The following is a 23,606-nucleotide window of genomic DNA, read 5'->3' as shown; positions in this document are numbered from 1 at the left end:
AATATTAAGCAACTGAGCATTTATGTTTGATATAATACAAAATTATTAATGAGAACTAGAGCTGATGTTTGATTAAAAAATGTAATTTCACGATTAAACTTTTTAATCAAAATGCACTGCTTATTAATTGAAATTTTATTTGTATTTCCTTTAAGCATATTCATATTTTTCTAAAAAGCAGAAAAAACTAATTACATTCTAATACAAAACAGTTTTAAAAAACACTTTCCTAAGCATATTAATTTTATATTGACTAATTCTAGTTTGTTTACTAAACTTTTTTTTTATAGCAGAAACATTTCAATAAACAGCAAAGCACTACTCAGTAATTTTTTTTAAGTAAAGTTTTTTTTTTAAGCCTCATCACAAAACAAACTAGTCTAGCCAGTTTGGTTGTTTCTGTAAATAATGGTGTTTTGAAAATAATATGAAGAGTGAAAAATAACACATTATTGATTTTCTGACTATTTATTTCAGCCAGCTGCATATGCACAACACCAGTTTATTTACATTTGTCATTCAAAGAATGCTCTTTTTTATTAAAAATTATCCAGAAACAGAAAGCAAACATCCTCAAAGGATCAGGAAATGCTCCTTGTAAGAGTAACTTGGTTACATTACTCAGTACTTACAAAAAAAGTACCTAAATATGTAATAAAGTTACTTATTATTAAATGTAATGCTGTATTTAATTTTGCCTTTAAACTTTTCCCTTTAATAGAGATTTGAAAATCACATTTGTAATGAAAATAAATCTATATTCACTGAAGAAAGAGAAAACAAATTATTCATTACTACTTCATTCCAGGACAGGAAGATAACATAAAGCAGGATTCAATGCATATATTTTATTATGCAGCTTCAAGTGGTCCTTACTTTAAGCCTTTGTTATTTCGTTGGGTATAGCAGAACAAAAGCGTATTTTAAATTAAAATGTAGAGATCAACTACTTCTCAATTAAAAAATATGTTGTTTAGTCCTTCATATGCTGTTAAAAGAATATCATCCACACCCTTTATCCATCCTCAGTGCAAGCTCTGAGGATATGCTGTATGACCATTACCCCATGTGTCACCAGATCACAGTGTTTCAGAATATATATAGCAAAAAACTGGATTACAACTAAACAGATAGTTTATCTAATAGTTTCTTTTCTAATTTACTGTGCGATTGAGCCCTGCATAGGACAATAGTTTGCTTCTTGCCTTACACCTAACTGCTGCTGCAACGATCACTTACACTGTAAAAAATAAATCTTGAATGTGTGAAAAATAATAACAAAAAATAGTTAACTATACACAAAATAATCATTACTTTAATTAATAAAAATGGGGTTTACCCTTTTTATTGATTATTTAATTGTAATTCAATAAAAAAATTAAGAATAATGTTAACTTATTATTTTTCTTAAAATGTAAACATTTTTTATAACTTATTCTAAGTAAAAAAACTATACTGTGAATTGAACACATTTAAGTTAAGTTAAATTTAATGACATGGCACTTCCTCTCACATCGATTTCTTGGTCTTTACAACAACACATTCAGCTGTAATGTTTATCCATAATAAGAGCTATTTTACTATGAATGTGTAAGTATAAAGCATATTAATTCCATAATGAATAACTAGTATTTCATTTTGTTAAGTTACAGACGTAAGCAGTTGTTGTTTTCACAAAACCTTTCCCTTCTAAGTGGGAAACATGGTGAGCAAGGTAGCGTCTTTTTAACAGTCTCCCTTGTTGGTATGCTTTAAAAAGCAAGCACATTTCTCGGATAGTTACGTATGTTCATATTTTTTTATTTATCGTTTAAAACTTTTATTTTACACAGAAAAAGAAAATGACACTTTGAGATAAATTTGAGAACGATATGGCGTTTGTCCTAAACTATGTCTTGTAAACAACATAAAAAGATATTTGCCTATCACAATATTATTTGACCTCTTATTTAATTAGTGTTCTGCATAGGTAATGTATTTTCTGGTTAATTCTTAACACTGTGATGTATTTAGCGATGCAAAAAAAATTGTTGTGATTTCCTACGTTCCATTTTATTTCAGGATTTTGGCTATCGCATACTGAAAAGTAGTGGAAAAGGCGGCCATTCATTTAACCGGATATGTTGGTGTAAATGCAGGAAGTGTTTGAAGAGCTACATCTGCCTCAGGATTTCACTCTTTCACTCTCTATGTTTCCTTCCCGTTTACCTCTCATTCCTGGGACATTATTTGATTGAGATATACTTTTTGTGTAAGTTTAAAAAAAAAAAAAAGAAAATTTGCATTGACATTTGAATGTCAGTAATTCAGTAAAAATTATCTTCAAACATTTGATTTAATTTTCCTTTGAAAATATAACTCCGTTGTTGTGACTATCTGTATATGTTCAAATAAATAAAGATATATGGAATTTTAGCATTTATTTGTTATACAGTCATTACTGTCCAGCATTGCATTATTACTCTTTTTTTTGAGTAATTCAAATGAAAATCGGAGTAAAATAAAACCATTTTTGCCACTACTTATATTTAATCAAACTCATTTATTTTAGGTAAATTTGTGTAAATTAATAAATAAAGTTTACTCAATAGTGCAGTATTAAATCTACTCAAAAATATTACTTGTAATTTGTTGCCTTATTTTTTTATTTATCTATTTATTTTTTAAGTACTTTTAATGCATGATTTTTTACAGTGTACTCCATGTGAGGGTATCCGTCAATAAGGGCGCGCACATAAAGGCGACCTTCAAAAGGGCGATCTCAATTGGGCACGGCGAATAAAAGCGCACATAAATAAAACCGATCTTCAAAAGGGCGACCTCAATTGAGCGCTGAATAAAGGCGCGCGCAAATAAAGGCGAGCTTCAAAAGGACGACCTCAATTGAGCGCCGAATAAATGCGCGCGCAAATAAAGGAGTGCTTCAAAAGGGTGACGTCAATTGGGCGCAGCGAATAAAAGCAAACGCAACAAAATTATTACAGAAAATTTATTAGATAAAGGCAATGCTTGAACGTATGAAAAGGTGAAAGCAAGAATATTAAAACATCCAATTAATGCATGAACTTCTAACGAACTACTTCTAACGAACTATTTCTAAAGCTCTCTATATTTCGTTGTTTTCAAAATTACAGAAAATTAGATTAAGGCAATGACTGAATGTATAAAAAGGTGAAAGCAAGTTACACTTGAAGCTGTAGATTATGTGCAATGCCACGTAGATATTCGAGATGCGGTCTATTAGCATAATCAAAGACAATTAATTTAATTCGCTCCGAAGGTCATCCTTTTGAAGCGCTCCTTTATTTGCGCGCGCATTTATTCAGCGCTCAATTGAGGTCGTCCTTTTGAAGCTCGCCTTTATTTGAGCGCATTTATTCGGCGCTCAATTGAGGTCGTCCTTTTGAAGCTCGCCTTTATTTACGCGCGCCTTTATTCGGCGCTCAATTGAGGTCGCCCTTTTGAAGATCGCTTTTATTTATGTGCACTTTTATTCTCCGCGCCCAATTGAGGTCACCCTTTTGAAGGTCGCCTTTTTGTGCACGCCCTTATTGAATAGAACCCCATGTGAGCCCTAAACAGCGTTGATTGAATGAGACCCTCAGAACATTCAGGCTTAAAGGCAGACCTATAACTTTTGAGCAGTTACTTTAATTTAAAAGCACATTATACATGTACTTAACCTTTTTGTCACTAATTGTCACCAGATGGCCAGAGTACACGCGTGTACAATATTATTGAAGTAAATAGCCAACAATTTTGTGAAAAAAGGCAATACTTCTGTGTGAGGATGCAACAGTTTAGTTTTATAGGAGCTTTATCCATTTAAGTAAAGGTTTCTCTTCATGTCCATTAGTTATGAGCGAACTCCATGGTGTTCGCTTCACCTCAAGTTTGGAGAAATAATTTAAATTTTCACAAACATCGCTGAACTTGGCAAAATGTATTACAGTCAATGGGGAAGGACTAACTGAAGTAGATTTGACTGGATTATAATGGTGAAATCATGTTTAAAGTCTCCCTGAGGGCTAGGGAAACTTCTGCCAATTATACTGGACCGATTGTTATGGCCAAAATGGTGACCTGAGCTGTGTGGGGGCAACGCCAACCTCTGCATCACCATGCTTCTATGAGATCAAACAAGAAAGAAAGCAGTCAGAGACGTGCAATCATATATTTAATCAAAACCAAGCAAAAATGCTGAAATTGTAGCCAAAAGTCAAAATATGTAGGTCTTTTAAAGGCAGCAAATTAAAAGTGATTTGTCATGATTGAAGCCCTGGGTTGTTGCATTTTTTGAAGTTGCACCGAAGGCTCTCCATACTGTCTGTGCTGATGCTTTGCACTTTTTCTTCTATCAAAAAAGACAGAAACATCTTGTAAATAGTAATAAATATTTTGTTATTATTATTATTTCACAGTGTCTCCTGTGTTGGGAGGGCACCTTCAAGGTTTGTTTTTTATCTCCACATGGCTAATTATGCATGCACAGCACATGCGCCTCTTCCTCTTATACTGATGTGGAACTCGAAGATCGACCTGCACATTTGGCGACAAGCAGAAATAACTTATGTATGCTGTATTTGTTTCATAAAAATAAAATTCTGAAAACCTGCATTATTTACTTATCTGTTCTACCACTAACTAAGTCCCAAAGAGTCTGTAATGCAAATGATCAGCATTATATACATCGGGGGCGGTCCCATCAAATACTGGCTGTTACATCTTTGGGGGATGATGCTCTGCCCTTGCAAAGCATTATGGGGCGCAGGAGAAGAAAGTTCTCCTAAACAGGCCTAATTATCAATAAATAATCTGACGAAACAAGGCCAAATGAAGCAAATTCGTTGTGAATAACGCTTTGACGAGATTCACTGATCAACACTAGTGTCAACCTTAACATAATTTATACATGCTCAGCAGGTTTTCTGCTTTTAAAATAAAAATCAATGAAATGGAACATACCTGCATCCTTTCAGGTGCACATGAAGGGGTGGCAGGGTGATATCAGCGGCAGAGAGATGGAGAGTTCTTGGAGTTGAGGGGACAGCATTGAGGTGTTCTCACCCTGAAGGGCCCTTAAGGAGATGGGTTGTCCATCATCTGTCCACCTCCTAGCTTGCTGGCACTAGATTAAAAACTCCATTAAAGGGAAAAGCGGGCACATTTTTGAAAGGTGTGGTTTTGTGGCTTTATTGAAGCATGTTGGCTGGGGATTACAAAAGGCGCACTGATGAGCATGGGAGGAAGACCCAAGAGTCAGGAGACTTTTGTGGGAACGCACTGCTGAAGTCTTATGAGAAAGTGAACAGGTGTGCAAGAGGTTAGCTTGCTTCTATAAAGGAATGTGTGCACACGTGACAGGGGATATGTGAATAGGTTCCTTATTATCCGACAGTGGGAGAAGTGTGAGGATTCAATAAAAGGTCAGTCAAAGGTTTGAAAAGCAGATGCAGTTCAGGTGATCAGTGAGTATTATGGATGTGAGTATGCTTTGCTGGACAACACTGGCTGAAAGTCCTTGGTAGTCATGACTAAAAGTAACGCATTTTGGAGTTGTGTTAAAAAAAATCATAGAAATTTTTAACACATTAATCGTACGGATTAACAGTGAATAATCAGCAGCTCTAATATGTCATTTGAAAACACTCATGCATTTTTTTATTGTTTACATTTTCAATTTCATGACTATATTTCTTCTACCGGTGTGGCTCAGACTTTAAACACCATTCTTGAATGTTTGTACAAATGTCCTAATACTCTATGTTTGCTTTGTGTTTCTTTTGCTTTTATTAAATCATACAGTGGTGTGAAAAACTATTTGCCCCCTTCCTGATTTCTTATTCTTTTGCATGTTTGTCACACAAAATGTTTCTGATCATCAAACACATGTAACCATTAGTCAAATATAACACAAGTAAACACAAAATGCAGTTTTTAAATGATGGTTTTTATTATTTAGGGAGAAAAAAAATCCAAACCTACATGGCCCTGTGTGAAAAAGTAATTGCCCCCTTGTTAAAAAATAACCTAACTGTGGTGTATCACACCTGAGTTCAATTTCCGTAGCCACCCCCAGGCCTGATTACCGCCACACCTGTTTCAATCAAGAAATCACTTAAATAGGAGCTGCCTGACACAGAGAAGTAGACCAAAAGCACCTCAAAAGCTAGACATCATGCCAAGATCCAAAGAAATTCAGGAACAAATGAGAACAGAAGTAATTGAGATCTATCAGTCTGGTAAAGGTTATAAAGCCATTTCTAAAGCTTTGGGACTCCAGCGAACCACAGTGAGAGCCATTATCCACAAATGGCAAAAACATGGAACAGTGGTGAACCTTCCCAGGAGTGGCTGGCCGACCAAAATTACCCCAAGAGCGCAGAGACGACTCATCCGAGAGGTCACAAAAGACCCCAGGACAACGTCTAAAGAACTGCAGGCCTCACTTGCCTCAATTAAGGTCAGTGTTCACGACTCCACCATAAGAAAGAGACTGGGCAAAAATGGCCTGCATGGCAGATTTCCAAGACGCAAACCACTGTTAAGCAAAAAGAACATTAGGGCTCGTCTCAATTTTGCTAAGAAACATCTCAATGATTGCCAAGACTTTTGGGAAAATACCTTGTGGACTGATGAGTCAAAAGTTGAACTTTTTGGAAGGCAAATGTCCCATTACATCTGGCGTAAAAGGAACACAGTATTTCAGAAAAAGAACATCATACCAACAGTAAAATATGGTGGTGGTAGTGTGATGGTCTGGGGTTGTTTTGCTGCTTCAGGACCTGGAAGGCTTGCTGTGATAGATGGAACCATGAATTCTACGGTCTACCAAAAAATCCTGAAGGAGAATGTCCGGCCATCTGTTCGTCAACTCAAGCTGAAGCGATCTTGGGTGCTGCAACGGGACAATGACCCAAAACACACCAGCAAATCCACCTCTGAATGGCTGAAGAAAAACAAAATGAAGACTTTGGAGTGGCCTAGTCAAAGTCCTGACCTGAATCCAATTGAGATGCTATGGCATGACCTTAAAAAGGCGGTTCATGCTAGAAAACCCTCAAATAAAGCTGAATTACAACAATTTTGCAAAGATGAGTGGGCCAAAATTCCTCCAGAGCGCTGTAAAAGACTCATTGCAAGTTATCGCAAACGCTTGATTGCAGTTATTGCTGCTAAGGGTGGCCCAACCAGTTATTAGGTTCAGGGGGCAATTACTTTTTCACACAGGGCCATGTAGGTTTGGATTTTTTTTTCCTCCCTAAATAATAAAAACCACCATTTACAAACTGCATTTTGTGTTTACTTGTGTTATATTTGACTAATGGTTAAATGTGTTTGATGATCAGAAACATTTTGTGTGACAAACATGAAAAAGAATAAGAAATCAGGAAGGGGGCAAATAGTTTTTCACACCACTGTAAGTCAATAAAATAACGGATTAACATTTTTCATTGAATCATCTCTTAGATAATAACAACTACAAAATAATTTCACAAATAAATGTACATCATTATAGTACTTTGTTACATATACATACCATGGACAATGATGGTCCATTTTTAAAACACACCTATAAATAATTAAAAGAATACAGGTAAAAGTATGTATTACTAAGAGAAACAACATGGGAAAGAAATGGGTATATATAAAAAAAACAGCTAAAAGCAGGTGTTTTATAAAGAAGTATAACGAGAAATTGTAAACATTATGAGTGATAAACATTATTTAGAATAGTCCAACTACTAAAAAGCAAGTTTACACACCTGTACAAAAAGTGTCTAACACTGGAGTGTACCTTTAGTCAGCTGCACTTTCTAGCTCTCAAAGACTTCACATAAGATGCATAACACAGGTACATAACATATCGTTTGCCTTATCACATTTCATAATTCTATTTGTAGTCTACCCCTTCACTTTATGCTTCACTAATGCAACATTCTTTATGTTCTAAAAAACAGTTCAACAATAGCTATAATGTAGGCAAGGTGCAAAATTTGTGATAATTATAGCCTGCAGCTTGTAAATTACCTGTGGTATTAGTAATTTTTCCAATGTTAATAGTCTGATGGGCTATAAAAGTTTTCATTCAAATGACTTCAATGTAAATGTTTTCTCTATTATTAACACTTCATGAAATGTTTGTCGATTGGGTAAGTAACATGACAAAAGAGTTTGGTGACAAAAGCATAAAGGACATGCTTGTGGTTTGCTTGTGCAGATGCACAAAGTTGGCTATGTGATGTGGGTGTGTTAATTTTATTCTGACAATTAAGTTCAGAATATTCTTCTTTGGCATCTGCTTTTTAACAAATTAAAGTTGTTGCAGTTGGCAGTTCTCTCTTGTTGTGCCTGCAATTATTTTTGCAAGTTCTGACTGTTTCTCTTCTAAATTCAAATATAAGAACAGTGGGTGAGCTTTGGTGGTTATGCTATAATCAAAGCTTGAGAGTTTCGAGAAGGCTGACTTAGCATGTTCATATATGGGAAGCAAAACAATGTTCCAAGTATGTTGTTTTGATTCATTTTTTTCAGTACTTACAGTTGTTCAGTAATTTTTTAAATTTCAGTAATGTATTAATTAATTCAGTAATTATATATATATATAGACACTCGGGTGAAGAGAGGGGCGGAGCTGTCAACTGATCACCACCTGGTGGTGAGTTGGCTTCGATGGTGGGGGAGGATGCCGGTCAGGCGTGGTAGGCCCAAACGTGTTGTGAGGGTCTGCTGGGAACGTCTGGCAGAGCCCCCTGTCAGAAGTAGCTTCAACTCCCACCTCCGGCAGAACTTCGACCACATCCCGAGGGAGGTGGGGGACATTGAGTCCGAATGGGCCATGTTCCGTGCCTCTATTGTTGAGGCAGCTGACTGGAGCTGTGGCCGTAAGGTGGTCGGTGCCTGTCGTGGCGGCAATCCCCGAACCCGTTGGTGGACACCGGCAGTGAAGGATGCCGTCAAGCTGAAGAAGGAGTCCTACAGGACCCTTTTGTCCTGTGGGACCCTGGAAGCAGCTGATAGGTACCGGCAGGCCAAGCGGAATGGTGGTTGCTGAGGCAAAAACTCGGGCGTGGGAGGAGTTTGGGGAGGCCATGGAGAACGACTTTCGGACGGCTTCGAGGAGATTCTGGTCCACCATCCGCCGTCTCAGGAAGGGGAAGCAGTGCAGTGTCAACACTGTATATGGTGGGGATGGTGCGCTGCTGACCTCGACTCGGGACGTTGTGGGTCGGTGGGGGGAGTACTTCGAAGACCTCCTCAATCCCATTAACATGCCTTCCAATGAGGAAGCAGAGCCTGGGGACTCAGAGGTGGGCTCCCCCATCTCTGGGACTGAGGTCACCGAGGTGGTCAAAAAACTCCTTGGTGGCAGGGCCCCGGGGGTGGATGAGATACGCCCGGAGTTCCTCAAGGCTCTGGATGTTGTAGGACTGTCTTGGCTGACACGCCTCTGCAACATCGCATGGACATCAGGGACAGTGCCGCTGGATTGGCAGACCGGGGTGGTGGTCCCCCTCTTTAAGAAGGGGGATCGGAGGGTGTGTTCCAACTACAGAGGGATCACACTCCTCAGCCTCCCTGGAAAAGTCTATTCAGGGGTCCTGGAGAGGAGGGTCCGTCGGATAGTCGAGCCTCGGATTCAGGAGGAACAGTGTGGTTTTCGTCCTGGTCGCGGAACAGTGGACCAGCTCTGTACCCTTAGCAGGGTCCTGGAGGGTGCATGGGAGTTAGCCCAACCAGTCTACATGTGTTTTGTGGACTTGGAAAAGGCATTCGACCGTGTCCCTCGGGGAATCCTGTGGGGGGTACTCCGAGAGTATGGGGTACCGGCCCCCCTGATAAGGGCTGTTCGGTCCCTGTACGATCGGTGCCAGAGCTTGGTCCGCATTGCCGGCAGTAAGTCGAACCCGTTTCCAGTGAGAGTTGGACTCTGCCAGGGCTGCCCTTTGTCACCGATTCTGTTCATAACTTTTATGGACAGAATTTCTAGGCACAGCCAGGGCGTTGAGGGGGTCCGGTTTGGTGGGCTCAGGATTGGGTCACTACTTTTTGCAGATGATGTTGTCCTGTTTGCTTCATCAGGCCGTGATCTTCAGCTCTCTCTGGATCGGTTCGCAGCTGAGTGTGAAGCGGCTGGGATGAGAATCAGCACCTCCAAATCTGAGACCATGGTCCTCAGCCGGAAAAGGGTGGAGTGCCCTCTCAGGGTTGGTAGCGAGATCCTGCCCCAAGTGGAGGAGTTCAAGTATCTCGGGGTCTTGTTCACGAGTGAGGGAAGAATGGAGCGTGAGATCGACAGGCGGATCGGTGCGGCATCCGCAGTAATGCGGGCGCTGCATCGGTCTGTCGTGGTGAAAAAGGAGCTGAGCCGCAAGGCGAAGCTCTCAATTTACCAGTCGATCTATGTTCCTACCCTCACCTATGGTCATGAGCTATGGGTAGTGACCGAAAGAACGAGATCGCGAATACAAGCGGATGAAATGAGTTTCCTCCGCAGGGTGTCTGGGCTTTCCCTTAAAGATAGGGTGAGAAGCTCAGTCATCCGGGAGGGGCTCAGAGTAGAGCCGCTGCTTCTCCGCATCGAGAGGAGTCAGATGAGGTGGCTCGGGCATCTGATCAGGATGCCTCCTGGATGCCTCCCTGGTGAGGTGTTCCGGGCACGTCTAACCGGGAGGAGGCCCCGGGGAAGACCCAGGACACGCTGGAGGGACTATGTCTCTCGACTGGCCTGGGAACGCCTTGGGATTCTCCCGGAAGAGCTAGAAGAAGTGGCCGGGGAGAGGGAAGTCTGGGCATCTCTGCTCAAGCTGCTGCCCCCGCGACCCGACCTCGGATAAGTGGGAGACAATGGATGGATGGATGGATGGATGGATATATATATATATATATATATATACACAAATACTTTGAAAACATCTAATTCTAATATTGATATAATGTAATCTTAGATATCTCTAGTTAAAAACAGTCTGTATATGGATCCAACATTTGGATTCAAATTCCATACTTATAGTTCTATAGTTTCAATGTTCTTCCTTTATTAGTATGGATTTTCCTTTAACATGCTTAAAGATGTGCATGTTAATTTGAATGGTAATTTTAAAGTGACTCTGTGCAAGTACGACTATAGGCATGGACGTGTACAAGAGTGGATTCTGGGATGGACTGACCTTCTGTCAAGAACTGCTCCCTGCTTTGAGACAATTGACTAAATTGGACCAAGTCAGCTTAAGAATGTTACATTACTTTAGACTCTAAATGCAACTGGTATATTTGAATATTTATTGAACACTAGAGGTTCAGATGATCATAATAAAGAACAACAGGTAAATAAAGAATATAACTCAAACATTTACAGTAGTGTGATTAAATGTAATAAATATCTGACTTACATTTCACAAACAGAACAATGATGGCAACGATCAGGTTTTATTACCTGACACCAATCACAGAATCGAACAGCTGAAAAACAACAAAAATCATTTCGATTTTCTGATGTATACCATTTGCACATGATCATAGGTCTAACTAATTACAAGTTTAGTCAACTACACTCAGTGGCCACATTATTATATACATCTGCACATTAATACAATTACCCACTCTTCAATCACATGGCCACAACTTAATACATTGTATATAGCATATAGATGCAGATATGGTCAAGAGATTAACTTGTTTGAGCAACAATTAGAATGGGCAAGAGGCATGATGTACTTGAAATCGGCCATGGTATGATTACAGGCACCAGACATAGTTGTTCTATCATTTCAGAAGAAGCGACTCTTGTTGGAATTTCAAATACAGTACTTCCTATTCTAGAGTTTACAGAAACTTGTACAGTAAGCAGAAACATCCAGGTCCTGTGAGAGAAAACACCCTGTTGATGAAAGAGGTCAGAAAAGAATAAGCACATTCATTCAAGCTAATAGGAAGGCCCCCATTACTCAAATAATAGACCATTATAACAGAATAATAGACCACTATAACAGAGTTACAGACGCAGAAGACCACTGAAGGATTATTCCTTTCAGGTAAGGATATGATGATGGCACTACAACAGGCGCAATGATCACTACAACTAAATGATATAATGCTGGAAAACTGCATCCACAGATCCGTTCTGCCTTGTACAGACTAGCAGTGATAGCGTAAAGGTCTGTAGATTCTGTTTTCTTTGCACAAATTAGACATTTTAATAACAATTGAACTTCATTTGAATATCACAGCACACAAAAGCTTTGAAGATGATAATGTGCTCTACAGTGAACAACTACTATTTTCAGAGCGGTATTATCCATCTAGCAGGATGATACACAAGACCTCAAAATGTAATTCATCTCAAGTGGGTTTCATGAACATGAAAGTGACTTCAATTTACTACAATGCCCTGCACAGACCTCAGTGAAACTGAGCATCTTTGGAATGAGTTAGAACTAGAGGTTCGCAGTTGAATGTGTGACCAAAAAATGGACAGGAATTGGGGAATGCTAATGATTTAGCAAAGACCCAAATCTATAGGAATGATCTCAGCTTCTTGCTGAATCCAGCCTTGAAGACAATGGCAAAAGGAGTCCAATCTGGTACTGGAAAGGTATACTCAATAAAATGAATACAGAGTTTATGTGTTGCTTGTTGTACTAACCACTACAGTTGTAACAAAAGGTAATAGCCTGCCTGTATTTTTCTTCTAATGTTACTGATTTTGCAAATATTCATTGAGGTTACAGGATACCTTTAGCCAAAATGATGAGGTTGAGTACAACAGCCCAGGTGGGACTTTAGGTGGGCTACAATCAGTGAACCCTATCTCTTTTACAATGAAAACTGAAACAGGAATGTCTTTTTGACAAGGAGAGTGAATTTGAGCAGAGGACAGTATAAGGATATAATTAAACAGCTGTTCAAGATGATGAAAATGCAATTTCTCCATTCTAGGTAATACCAGTGTTAGTTCTTATATTGAGAAAACTTGCCTGTCCAACTTAATTACATATTGAACTACTGATTCAATATAAAATATGCTGTGTAATTTTCAATATAGTGCATCTTTTGATCAATGCAGTACACAGTAATTCCTCCTCCATCGTGGGGGTTGCGTTCCAGAACCCCCCGCGAAAGGTGAAAATCCACGAAGTAGAAACCATATGTTTATATGGTTATTTTTATATTGTCATGCTTGGGTCACAGATTTGCACAGAAACACGGGAAGTTGTAGAGAGACAGGAACTTTATTCAAACACTGCAAACAAACATTTGTCTCTTTTTCAAAAGTTTAAACTGTGCTCCATGACAAGACAGAGATGACAGTTCCGTCTCACAATTAAAAGAATGCAAACATATCTTCCTCTTCAAAGGAGTGCGCGTCAGGAGCAGATAATGTCAGACAGATAGAGAGAAGAAAGCAAACAAATCAATAGGGCTGTTTGGCTTTTAAGTATGCGAAGCACTGCGGCACAAAGCTGTTGAAGGCGGCAGCTCACACCCCCTCCGTCAGGAGCAGACAAAGAGAGAGAGAGAGAGAGAGACAGAGACAGAGAAAAACAAACAAGCAAAAATCAATACGTGCCCTGCGTGCTTTTAAGTATGCGAAGCACCCTGCAGCATGTCGCTTCACGAAGCAGCTGCACAGAAGGGAGCAACGTGAAGATAATCTTTCAGCATTTTTAGACAAGCGTCCGTATCGTCTAGGTGTGCGAACAGCCCCCCTGCTCAATCCCCCTAGTCAGGATCAGAGAATGTCAGCGCAAGAGAGAGAGAGAGAAAAGTAAGTTGGGTAGCTTCTCAGCCATCTACCAATAGCGTCCCTTGTATGAAATCAACTGGGCAAACCAACTGAGGAAGCGTGTACCAGAAATTAAAAGACCCATTGTCCGCAGAAATCCGCGAACCAGCAAAAAATCCGTGATATATATTTAAACATGCTTACATATAAAATCCGCGATAGAGTGAAACCGCGAAAGGCGAATCGCAATATAGCGAGGGATTACTGTAATTTTATATATGGTAATATCCCCAATCAGCTAATTTGTATTTTATGGAGTACATTACACTGTAAATATTATCTAAGAATGAGAAGACCAACGAGGCTACAAGATTACTACTTGATCACTGCCAGGAAAGAACATAATTTCATGCTTGCATATTTGCACAGTTTGAGCTTGAGATGAGCTGTGGATCCTTAAAGTCTAAAAGGCACAATAAGCAGGGCTGGTAAAACTAATTAAATCAAAATTCAAACCAAATAAGGAAAATTTAAAAATGAAGCAGTGAATGATTTCTTGCACTTGTTAGCCTTGTTGTCAATGAAACCACAAAGATGAAAAAATGTACTTGCTGTGTGCTTACTTTTTTAAAATAGCAGCTTAAACATTAAATCTGTTCTACTTTCAAAGATCAGTGGGGGGGGGGGGGGGTTAACCTTTGGGTTTTACTAAAGGGTAAGCAGGTTATTACGGGCAATCATGTAACCCCCTTATCACTTCGTACTATGTCAAGTAATATGTATATACAAAGCAGGCCTTAATGACTCCAATGTTGCTCTGTTTCACAAACTGAACACAAACTGAAAATCTATTGTTTATGTACATCTGTTTTATATATTTGCTAATACAATCTAGACTATATTAAACTCAAGTACATTAACCCAAAACAATGAAATTCGGTACTTCTAATCATATTCAAATAATTAACAAACAGGAATATTTGTTGAATTAATCCAAGTAAATATTGTTAAGAAAAAAAGATACGTTTAAGTCAGTGTATGTCCTGTGAAGAATTTTTTTAATTGACAAAGGTTTTTAAGAATACCTGTTGAATTATTCTAATTAAATATTAATGACAAAGGTGAATATTTAAATTAGAAACTTGTTTTGTGTACAGTACATAAAGATCAAAAATACAATTAAATGCGAATTACTGATTTTGATTTTTTCCCCCAAAGAACTTTACAGAATGTCCCATCACTAAAACTTGAGACAATTGATAAAACATAACAAAATAAAACATTGCTGACCTTTAGATGCTGCTCGAGTGTACACAGGTAACTTCTTAGCAATATCGTTAAGAATTTGTTTTTGTGCTTCAGGTCTTTCTTCATTTTCATATTTCTCTTTGTCAGTGTATGAAAGATGAAACTAGAAAAAAAGATCAACTGTCACACTCAATAAACAGATGAATGATGAAACTATTAAAAAAACAATACATTTTATCACCTGAAAGATCATTTAATTGTTAAACTGATATTCTAGCTGGCGAAGAAGATACACTTTGAATTATTTCTCAGAAAAAACACTCTTTGCTCTTACTAACCATATCCAGTTACACTTACATTTGTCAGTGAAACACACATGCAGTATTTACATAATACGTAACTAGATAGATAGATAGATAGATAGATAGATAGATAGATAGATAGATAGATAGATAGATAGATAGATAGATAGATAGATAGATAGATAGATAGATAGATAGATAGATAGATACTTTATTAATCCCGATGGGAAATTCACATTCTTCAGCAGCAGCATACTGATACAATAAATAATATTAAATTAAAGAATGATAATAATACAGGTGAAAAAAAACAGTATAAAAAAAAACTATAACTGTTTTATAAGAACTTCACAAAATCACAATGATTTAAATACTTGCAAACAAAATAAAAGTTAAATATAAAGCACAACAGAATATGAACCATAAAAACAACATACCCCAAACAAACACAGTTAAACTGCAATAATTTTATAACCACAAAATGATAGCCAAGAAGTACTGAAAGAATCCCACACATTCACACTGTTAATGTATGGGATCTTCAGAGAGGTCTTGTGTGTGTTGCCGACACTGGATTTTTGCACAATTTCTTAATGTGACTCTTTTTTCAGTTTGTAATATGTTTTTCATAAACGTTCCTTGTGTCATTAAATTATGAAGCTTTCATTTCATACTAGCTGGTGTTCATTTGAAAAAGGAGTCTTGCTCACCGATGAAACAAGTGTCTGGGATCCATTTGGATGGAAAGAAAGCAAGTGCCTAGCACTTTTTAAAATATATTTTATCACAAAACCAGTGATGGATTTTTGTGCGTCACTGATTTGAGATCTCCCAACTCCAGGTTTCTCGGTTCAAATCTTGGCATGGACACTGTTTGTGTGGAGTTTCTACCCCATGTCCCAGAGGTTTACTCCAGGTTGTCCAATTATCTTCCACATGTCTAACATGACAACTTTAGTTTGACAAGTGAATCTAAATTGGCCCTGTATCAGTGGGGTGCCCTACAACAAAATTGTTTCTCTTCCACAGCAGTTTCGTTAATTGATTCCAGGGTGTCAGTTTACAAAATAAATAAATGAAGAAAGGCGAAAAGGTGTTATAGTCTCTGTTAGTTTTCTAAGACTTTATTTTTTAATTTACCAGATAGTCTGTGGATAAACAAATAAATAAATGTAAATATTAACATTTTATGTAAGCACAAATATCTATGCTTTACTTAGTAAAAAAAAATCTGTTTTTTTTATCTGTCAATTTGAAAAATCACAATATTATTGCCAATTTTATTTAAATGTTAATATGTTATGTGGCCTTTCTACTTTTGTATATAGCTTAGGCCACAGCAAAGATCTAATTGTAAATTATTTTACTTTGTTTCATTTGCTCATCTGGAGCAATGGATAGAACTCAGAAACCAGACCAAAACTTTGGGTCATCAATCATAGATCTTATACATACTGTCACATTTTTGCTAATCCATGTAGTAGTATGGGTTTAGACCCGCACAAACAAAAAGACAACCGTTTCCCAATACAGTGATCCCTCGCTATATCGCGCTTCGCCTTTCGCGGCTTCACTCCATCGCGGATTTTATATGTAAGCATATTTAAATATATATCGCAGATTTTTTGCTGGTTCGCGGATTTCTGAGGACAATGGGTCTTTTAATTTCTGGTACATGCTTCCTCAGTTGGTTTGCCCAGTTGATTTCATACAAGGGACGCTATTGGCAGATGGCTGAGAAGCTACCCAACTTACTTTTCTTTCTCTCTCTCTTGCGCTGACTATCTGTGATCCTGACGTAGGGGGATTGAGCAGGGCGGCTGTTCGCACACCTAGACGATACGGACGCTCATCTAAAAATGCTGAAAGATTATCTTCACGTTGCTACCTTCTGTGTGTAGCTTTTAAGTATGCTGCACGGTGCTTCGCATACTTAAAAGCTCAAAGGGCACGTATTGATTTTTGACTTTGTTTTTCTCTGTCTCTCTCTCTCTCTCCCTGCTCCTGACGGAGGGGGTGTGAGCTGCCACTACAGCTACAGCTTTGTGCCGTGGTGCTTCGCATACTTAAAAACAAACAGCCCTATTTATTTGTTTGCTTTCCTCTCTGTTTCCTTTGAAGAGGAAGATATGTTTGCATTCTTTTAATTGTGAGACAGAACTGTCATCTCTGTCTTGTCATGGAGCACAGTTTAAACTTTTGAAAAAGAGACAAATGTTTGTTTGCAGTGTTTGAATAACGTTCCTGTCTCTCTACAACCTCCTGTGTTTCGGCGCAAATCTGTGACCCAAGCATGACAATATAAAAATAACCATATAAACATATGGTTTCTACTTCGCGGATTTTCTTATTTCGCGGGTGGCTCTGGAACGCAACCCCCGCGATGGAGGAGGGATTACTGTACATTTTTAGCACCAGTGAAATTGATATACAGCGGAACCTCGGTTTGCGAGTAACTTGGTTTATGAGCGTTTTGCAAGACAAGCAAAAATTTTTAATAAATTTTGACTTGATAAACGAGCGAGGTCTTGCAGTACGAGTAGTATGTATACGCTTTGTCTGCTGAGCGTCATGTGATCACAACTGAGCTGATGGTTCTCTCTCTCTCGCTGCGGGATTGTGGGCAATCGTATCCTATTCTCCGTCTGAGTCGGCGTGCCTCACTCATATAGTCAACATCCGTACGAGCGTATACTGTTTACTACAGCATTAGCATTGTGACTGTGTGTGTGCGCGTGTGTGTGTGTGCTCATTCGCGCTCATGTGTGTGTGTGCTCGTGCGCGCGTGTGTGCTGTGATATGCAAGTTCCCGTTTTGCACCCTAAAACACGAAGCTGAGTCTCAGTACTTTAGCAACAGCGCGGTTATTTATTGTAGCGGGATCTGCCGCTCTCCTATACACAGACACAGCAGTCAGGCAGGGCCCTGCGCATTTATAATGTTCCTTGTATCACCCATCGACGGCAGGTGCTTATAGCATGTCCGCAATCTTTTCGGATTCGCTTTTACGGCAAACTGATACAGCGCTGGGAGAACGTGATTGCTTTTGGACGCTCTTCCGTGTGTCGTCCCGTTGGGTGCAATCCCACAAGAGTTTAGAAACTCACTCACACCAGCCATGATTCTTTTCAAAGGTAAAGTGCAGGTTAATTTGTTTTATGTATTTTTACTTTATATTTTGTATTAACCATTTTTATGAGAATAGTTTTGGGTTGTGGAACAAATCATCTGAGTTTCCATTATTTCTTATGGGGAAATTCACTTTGATAAACGAGTGCTTTGGACTATGAGCAAGTTTCCAGAACGAATTATGCTCGCAAACCGAGGTTCCACTGTACATCCTTCACCTATCATATCACTTGTGTGTTAAATAAAGCTTCAGAGGTTGTGTTAAAGTGGCACTAATAAAGAAGGATTCATCTTAATAATATGCCTAATTGACATGTAATTTAATCTAAAATATAATCTACATGAACATTTTGAAGATATATTTGTTCATTTCTAATTAATTTAATATATTTTCCAAATAGTCTAATTCATCCAATTGTTTGAAACCTACTTTTCTCATTACAGAAACTTTTTTGTTTTTTTTAATGTTTCAAAGTGTTTTTCTTTAATTGTTATTTTACATCTCTGCTGTAGAAAATGAAGCACAGAAGCAATCTGTGTAAAGCTATAAATGACAAAGCATGTGGAAATGGGAAATGACAGGGCACATTTTGAATCACATGGCACATACCTCTCCATTCTAATTTCTGTACTGTGACTGGACTGTGTGTCTGCCTTGCGGGTTGCCAAACAGGATCCTGAGCTGTTTTGTTGTGTGGTGGGTGCGACAACGCACTGTACCAGTGCATGCTCCCTACCTCTCCTCTCTGTAATACATTGTAGTTTGACCAGGGACATTCTCAAATAGTGATTACTGGTATTGTTATGAATCTGAATACACTGAATGGAGTGGTGGCTCCAATGCTAGGGATCTGTAAATGCCAGAAGTGATTCCACTCCATTGGGTCCTTGAGCAAGGCCCCTAACCTGTAATTGCTCCATCTTGGGTATCATGTTAACCTGCATCCAGCCCTGCTAAAAGGTGCTCCAACTTGCTGAGAGAACTCAGAGGTTGATGGCATGACTGGCACTCCAGTCCCTGTTCCATTCCATTCGAACTAGTGTAGCGCTGAGGTGTCACTCGTTGCACAGCTGCGCTAGGTTCCTAATTTGGGATCCTGAGGTGGTTCATTGTGTGCTCGGTGCATGCTCCCAACCTCACTTCTCTCTAATATATTGCAATTTAACCAGGGACCTTCTTAAACAATAATTACTGGTATTGTTATGCATCATTGTGTATCTATAATACATGCAGGTAGGTGATTTGGCATTATTAAATTGGCCTGTGTGTGTATGTTCACCCTATAATTTCTAGTTTAGGGTCCAGCTGCCCTGCCATGGATAAGTGGGTTGGGAAAATGACTGGATCAATAGATATATAAAGAAGTGTACAGTGAAAAGTTATTTATCAAAAAACTTTTTTACAAACATGCAGATACTTGCTGTTGTCTCTATGTTGTTAAAGGGCTTTGTGTGACTTATCAGATTGAAATACCTTTTAAAACCTCATACTGAAGTGTCAAAAATCCTCTGCATATTCTATTACAGGATTCCCTGAATCACAAACAATTGCTTATGTAAATTTGTTTACATACAGAGATATTTTAATAAGTTTTTTCTTCTTACAAACCAAAAAGAAGCTGAGCTTATTTTGAAGACTAAATCTGAAAAGTGTGTACTGCTAGCACCAACACCTCATCATCTTCGTGGTCATTCAAGTACACTTTGCTTCACCCTGCATAACGAAGTGCAGCTGGATGTTTGAGGCAAGACTAGACGTTGGCTACATGCAATCATAAGTCTCATTTATTCTTACAGCTTATGCTGCCTTCAGGGACCGTCCTTGCAGCAGCCTACAGCTACAGTGAGGTGTAGTTGTGCATTCATGTTTTAGAATTCACTCAGCTTTTCAGATGTGCTGCTAATGCATCCTCTTGCATGATTGTTAGCAATACGATTCCAAAAATATAGTAAAATAGTTGAAAAAGCCCAAGAAAGATCGAGAGGCCATTCCCCTGAATGCAAAAAACTTTTAAGTAATAAAGAGTTAACAAACGGCTTTATTAAATAATATTTACTGAAGGGGAATGTGTTATTAGTGTTTGTTTTGATGATTAATGTTATTATTAAACTAATTATTTCAGTTTATGTGCTTTTTGAACAAAAATGGGGATAACTTTTTAGTACCTGGAAATGCTTAAAATATGTTCAGTTGAAAACAATGGTACACACAGGGCTCAAATATGTTTTGTTCTTGAAGGTGTTCATAATCCAATTTTGTATGTAAATAAAAACTTGCACTGAAAATGTTAGTTCAGGAAAAAAAATGGCAAAAGTACAGATGGGACACAACCTTAGGCTGCTGAGAATTTCAAACAGTAGCATCATTAATTTTCATAATTTAATTACATTATCAAAAAGTCTCTCAGAGGGTAGAGGGAATGATATTTAACAACAGCAATATATTTAAGTGAGCAACACACAGATTAGATATTAATTGAAAGAACATGCACTAACTGGTGATCACACTTCCTATATTTTTGAGGGTTGAGAGCAATATGCTTTTGAATACACAGGTTTAGCCATATTTCTGTATAGAAGAAAAAACTACCACCTTTCCTACCACTATTTCTGAGGTTATCATATCAGCTTCTTTGGAGATAATGGTTTCTTTGGAGAAAAAACTTTTGTTGATTTCATTGCTAAAAAAATAAAATAGTTCTAAGGCTCTGGATCATAAATTAAGCAACATTTAGTGATTATATTTGAGTTGCATGCACTTTTCATCACTATATACAATGGTTAACACTGAAGAAACAACATAAAAATGACTGAAAAACTTAACACTCACATTTAATGAGCACCCAAAATGAAAGCTATGCAAATATGGATTCACTGTGTCAAGAAAACAAACCACCCTGGCCCATCTGCAACACCTTAGCCTAGGGGTGTCGAACTCCAGGCCTGGAGGGCCGCAGTGGCTACAGGATTTCATTCTAACCCTTTTCCTACTCAGTGAGTAGTTTTCACTGCAAATTAATTCCTTTTCCCCTCATTTCAATAGCCCTGTTTTTAAGGAGTCAGTCCTCTGAATTGATTTGTTTCTTCATTAAATGGCAGCCAAACAGAAATGAGATGTGAAACGAGCCAACAGATGACCAGCTAAACTGGGATTTCAAACTCCAACCAATTTCACTCCAAACAGTCTCTTAATGAGAAGTTGATTCTTGATGTTAATTAAGCCCGTTATTTAATTCAATGGCTTGTTGCTGCTCTCATTCTGCCACAGCAGATATTTCCAAATTTGTTGATTTTTCTGTTTTTTCTATGAACACCATCAAAATGTTTTGGTGACCTCAGAGACCAACCTTACTGAGACCTTCACCTTTCTTTATTTTCAGATACTGTGTGATGGGCACAGGTGAGCTGGTCATATGGTGGCTTGTTTGTCTCATTATTGTTTGGCTACTAATTAAGGAAAAAGAGACAACCAAGGGGCCTGAGACAAGTTAATTAAAACAAAAGCAAAAGAAGTTAATTAGCAGTAAAAACGGCTCACTAATGAAGAAGATGGTTAAAATTAAAACCTGCAGCCACTGCGGCCCTCGAGGACCGGAGTTCGACACCTGTGCTTAGCCTAAGAAACAATTTGGGCAAGACATGGAATGGAGGAAATCAGCTATCAGAAAATGTAAACTAACATATCAATACATGACTGTTAACATGGAAAAGTAAATAGTGAGCTGAACATGAGGGGAAGAGTATCAGTTAAGTATTAAAAAAACAATTCCTCTTTTCAGTGCTGCACAGAAAACCCAACTTATAATTTAGAGGTTTCTTTTACTGAAGTATTCTGTACGGAGCCCCTTAAAAAAACTGACCTTTTGAACTGTTATACTTTGAAACAATTAACTATTTACTTATAATAGTGTGTTTAAATAATATTAAGTATGCTGTTTGTGACAAATTAAAGTGAAAATACAATTAGAAACAAGAAAATATTACAAAGAAATGTAGATTTTAATCATGTGTTAAGGATTATTTTGTCATAAAAAGCAAACTGTCAGTGTCAGAAGAAGTATCGCACCATATTAACAGGGAAGTCCCTGGGACAACAAAAAGTAAGAAGTAGGAGTTTCAACACAGTTGAGCAAAAATTCTAAATACAAACCAAATGAGATCTGAAAGAAACAGAGATCATCTTGATGATAGAGAGGAAGGTTTGAACCTGTGTCATTATGGCAGAGTTTTCATTATAGTGTTATTTTCTGTTATTATATTTTATACTGTATTGTAGAAGCTAATAATTAAAGTAGACAATAGGCTAAAATGATTATATTAGATATCATTTGTACTGAATCTTTTATATTTGCATTTTACTTTTGTGCTTTAATGAATATCATAATCCCTTTTAATATTAATTTGTTCTAAATTTGTTTAAATGGTGTTAACCTAGGGATTTCGTTGATGGGTTAAGAAGGGTTAGAGATGTTAAATACAGGTTTGCGACACAATGGACTACAACAGGTACAGAAAACCTGTTAAAGCTCCAACACCAGGTGCTAGGACTAGAGATCTGGAAATGATGATCAATCTTAAGAGCACCAAGGTCACTATCATCTCCAAAACAGAGATGGATAACTGGGTGTCCCTCCAGGCCAAGATCAACACAACTGTCACACTTTGATGACATGAAGAAAAGTACAACAGATAAGGATAACATAACCAAGCCAACATCATCTCCTGGACGTAATTTATGAGGCTTAGACCTTGACTAATTCATGGATTTGCTCGTTCAGTGGTCCACAACAGTACATGTTCTGTTTACTACTTCTCTCTATTTTACTTTCTTTTAGCTTCACTTCTGAATAAACAGAGGTTTTTTGTTAAAGATACAGTATACTGGCCTATGGGACAACTTTAAATCCTAAAAAGGAATCACTTCCGAGTTCAGGAGTAGTTTCTTGTCTATTCCAGGGATAGATGACTAGATTAATCATGTGAGGCACCTAGGAGAGCTGCAGCCCAAATCCTGTTGTGTGCCTAAGAGGCCAAGATCCTCCAGATATTTTGTTCACTAACATAAAATGGCAGCATGGACTAAGACATTTCTGCATGGGTTTGTGAGCTTTCTGTCATCTCTTGCTAACCAACTCCACTGTCAAGAAGGAAGCTCAAGCATTTCTGTAAGATATAAAACTCCTATTTTCTACTGTCTGGGA

At 38.1% G+C, this 23,606-nt stretch overlaps 1 protein-coding gene across 2 annotated transcripts in view; it reads right to left on the bottom strand.

The window, feature by feature from the left end:
- Window positions 1-23,606, bottom strand: part of zdhhc15b (zinc finger DHHC-type palmitoyltransferase 15b) — a 54,714-nt gene that overhangs the window by 21,646 nt on the left and 9,462 nt on the right. For both annotated transcript variants that reach the window (XR_007936333.1, XM_028815406.2), the window contains exons 4-6: window positions 15,017-15,137; window positions 11,394-11,463; window positions 7,541-7,573 (exon numbers count right to left, since the gene is read on the bottom strand). Coding sequence is in view for 1 of the 2 variants with exons in the window: in XM_028815406.2 (XP_028671239.1) it covers window positions 7,541-7,573; window positions 11,394-11,463; window positions 15,017-15,137 (224 nt within the window). In the remaining variant the exon portion in view is untranslated. The remainder of the gene's footprint in view (window positions 1-7,540; window positions 7,574-11,393; window positions 11,464-15,016; window positions 15,138-23,606) is intronic.

This window comes from Erpetoichthys calabaricus, chromosome 12, assembly GCF_900747795.2.
Source record: "Erpetoichthys calabaricus chromosome 12, fErpCal1.3, whole genome shotgun sequence".
In the NCBI taxonomy this organism is placed as follows: Eukaryota; Metazoa; Chordata; class Cladistia; order Polypteriformes; family Polypteridae; genus Erpetoichthys; species Erpetoichthys calabaricus.
Note: the sequence above shows the minus strand (reverse complement) of the source record. Positions and strands in the feature narration are given on the sequence as shown.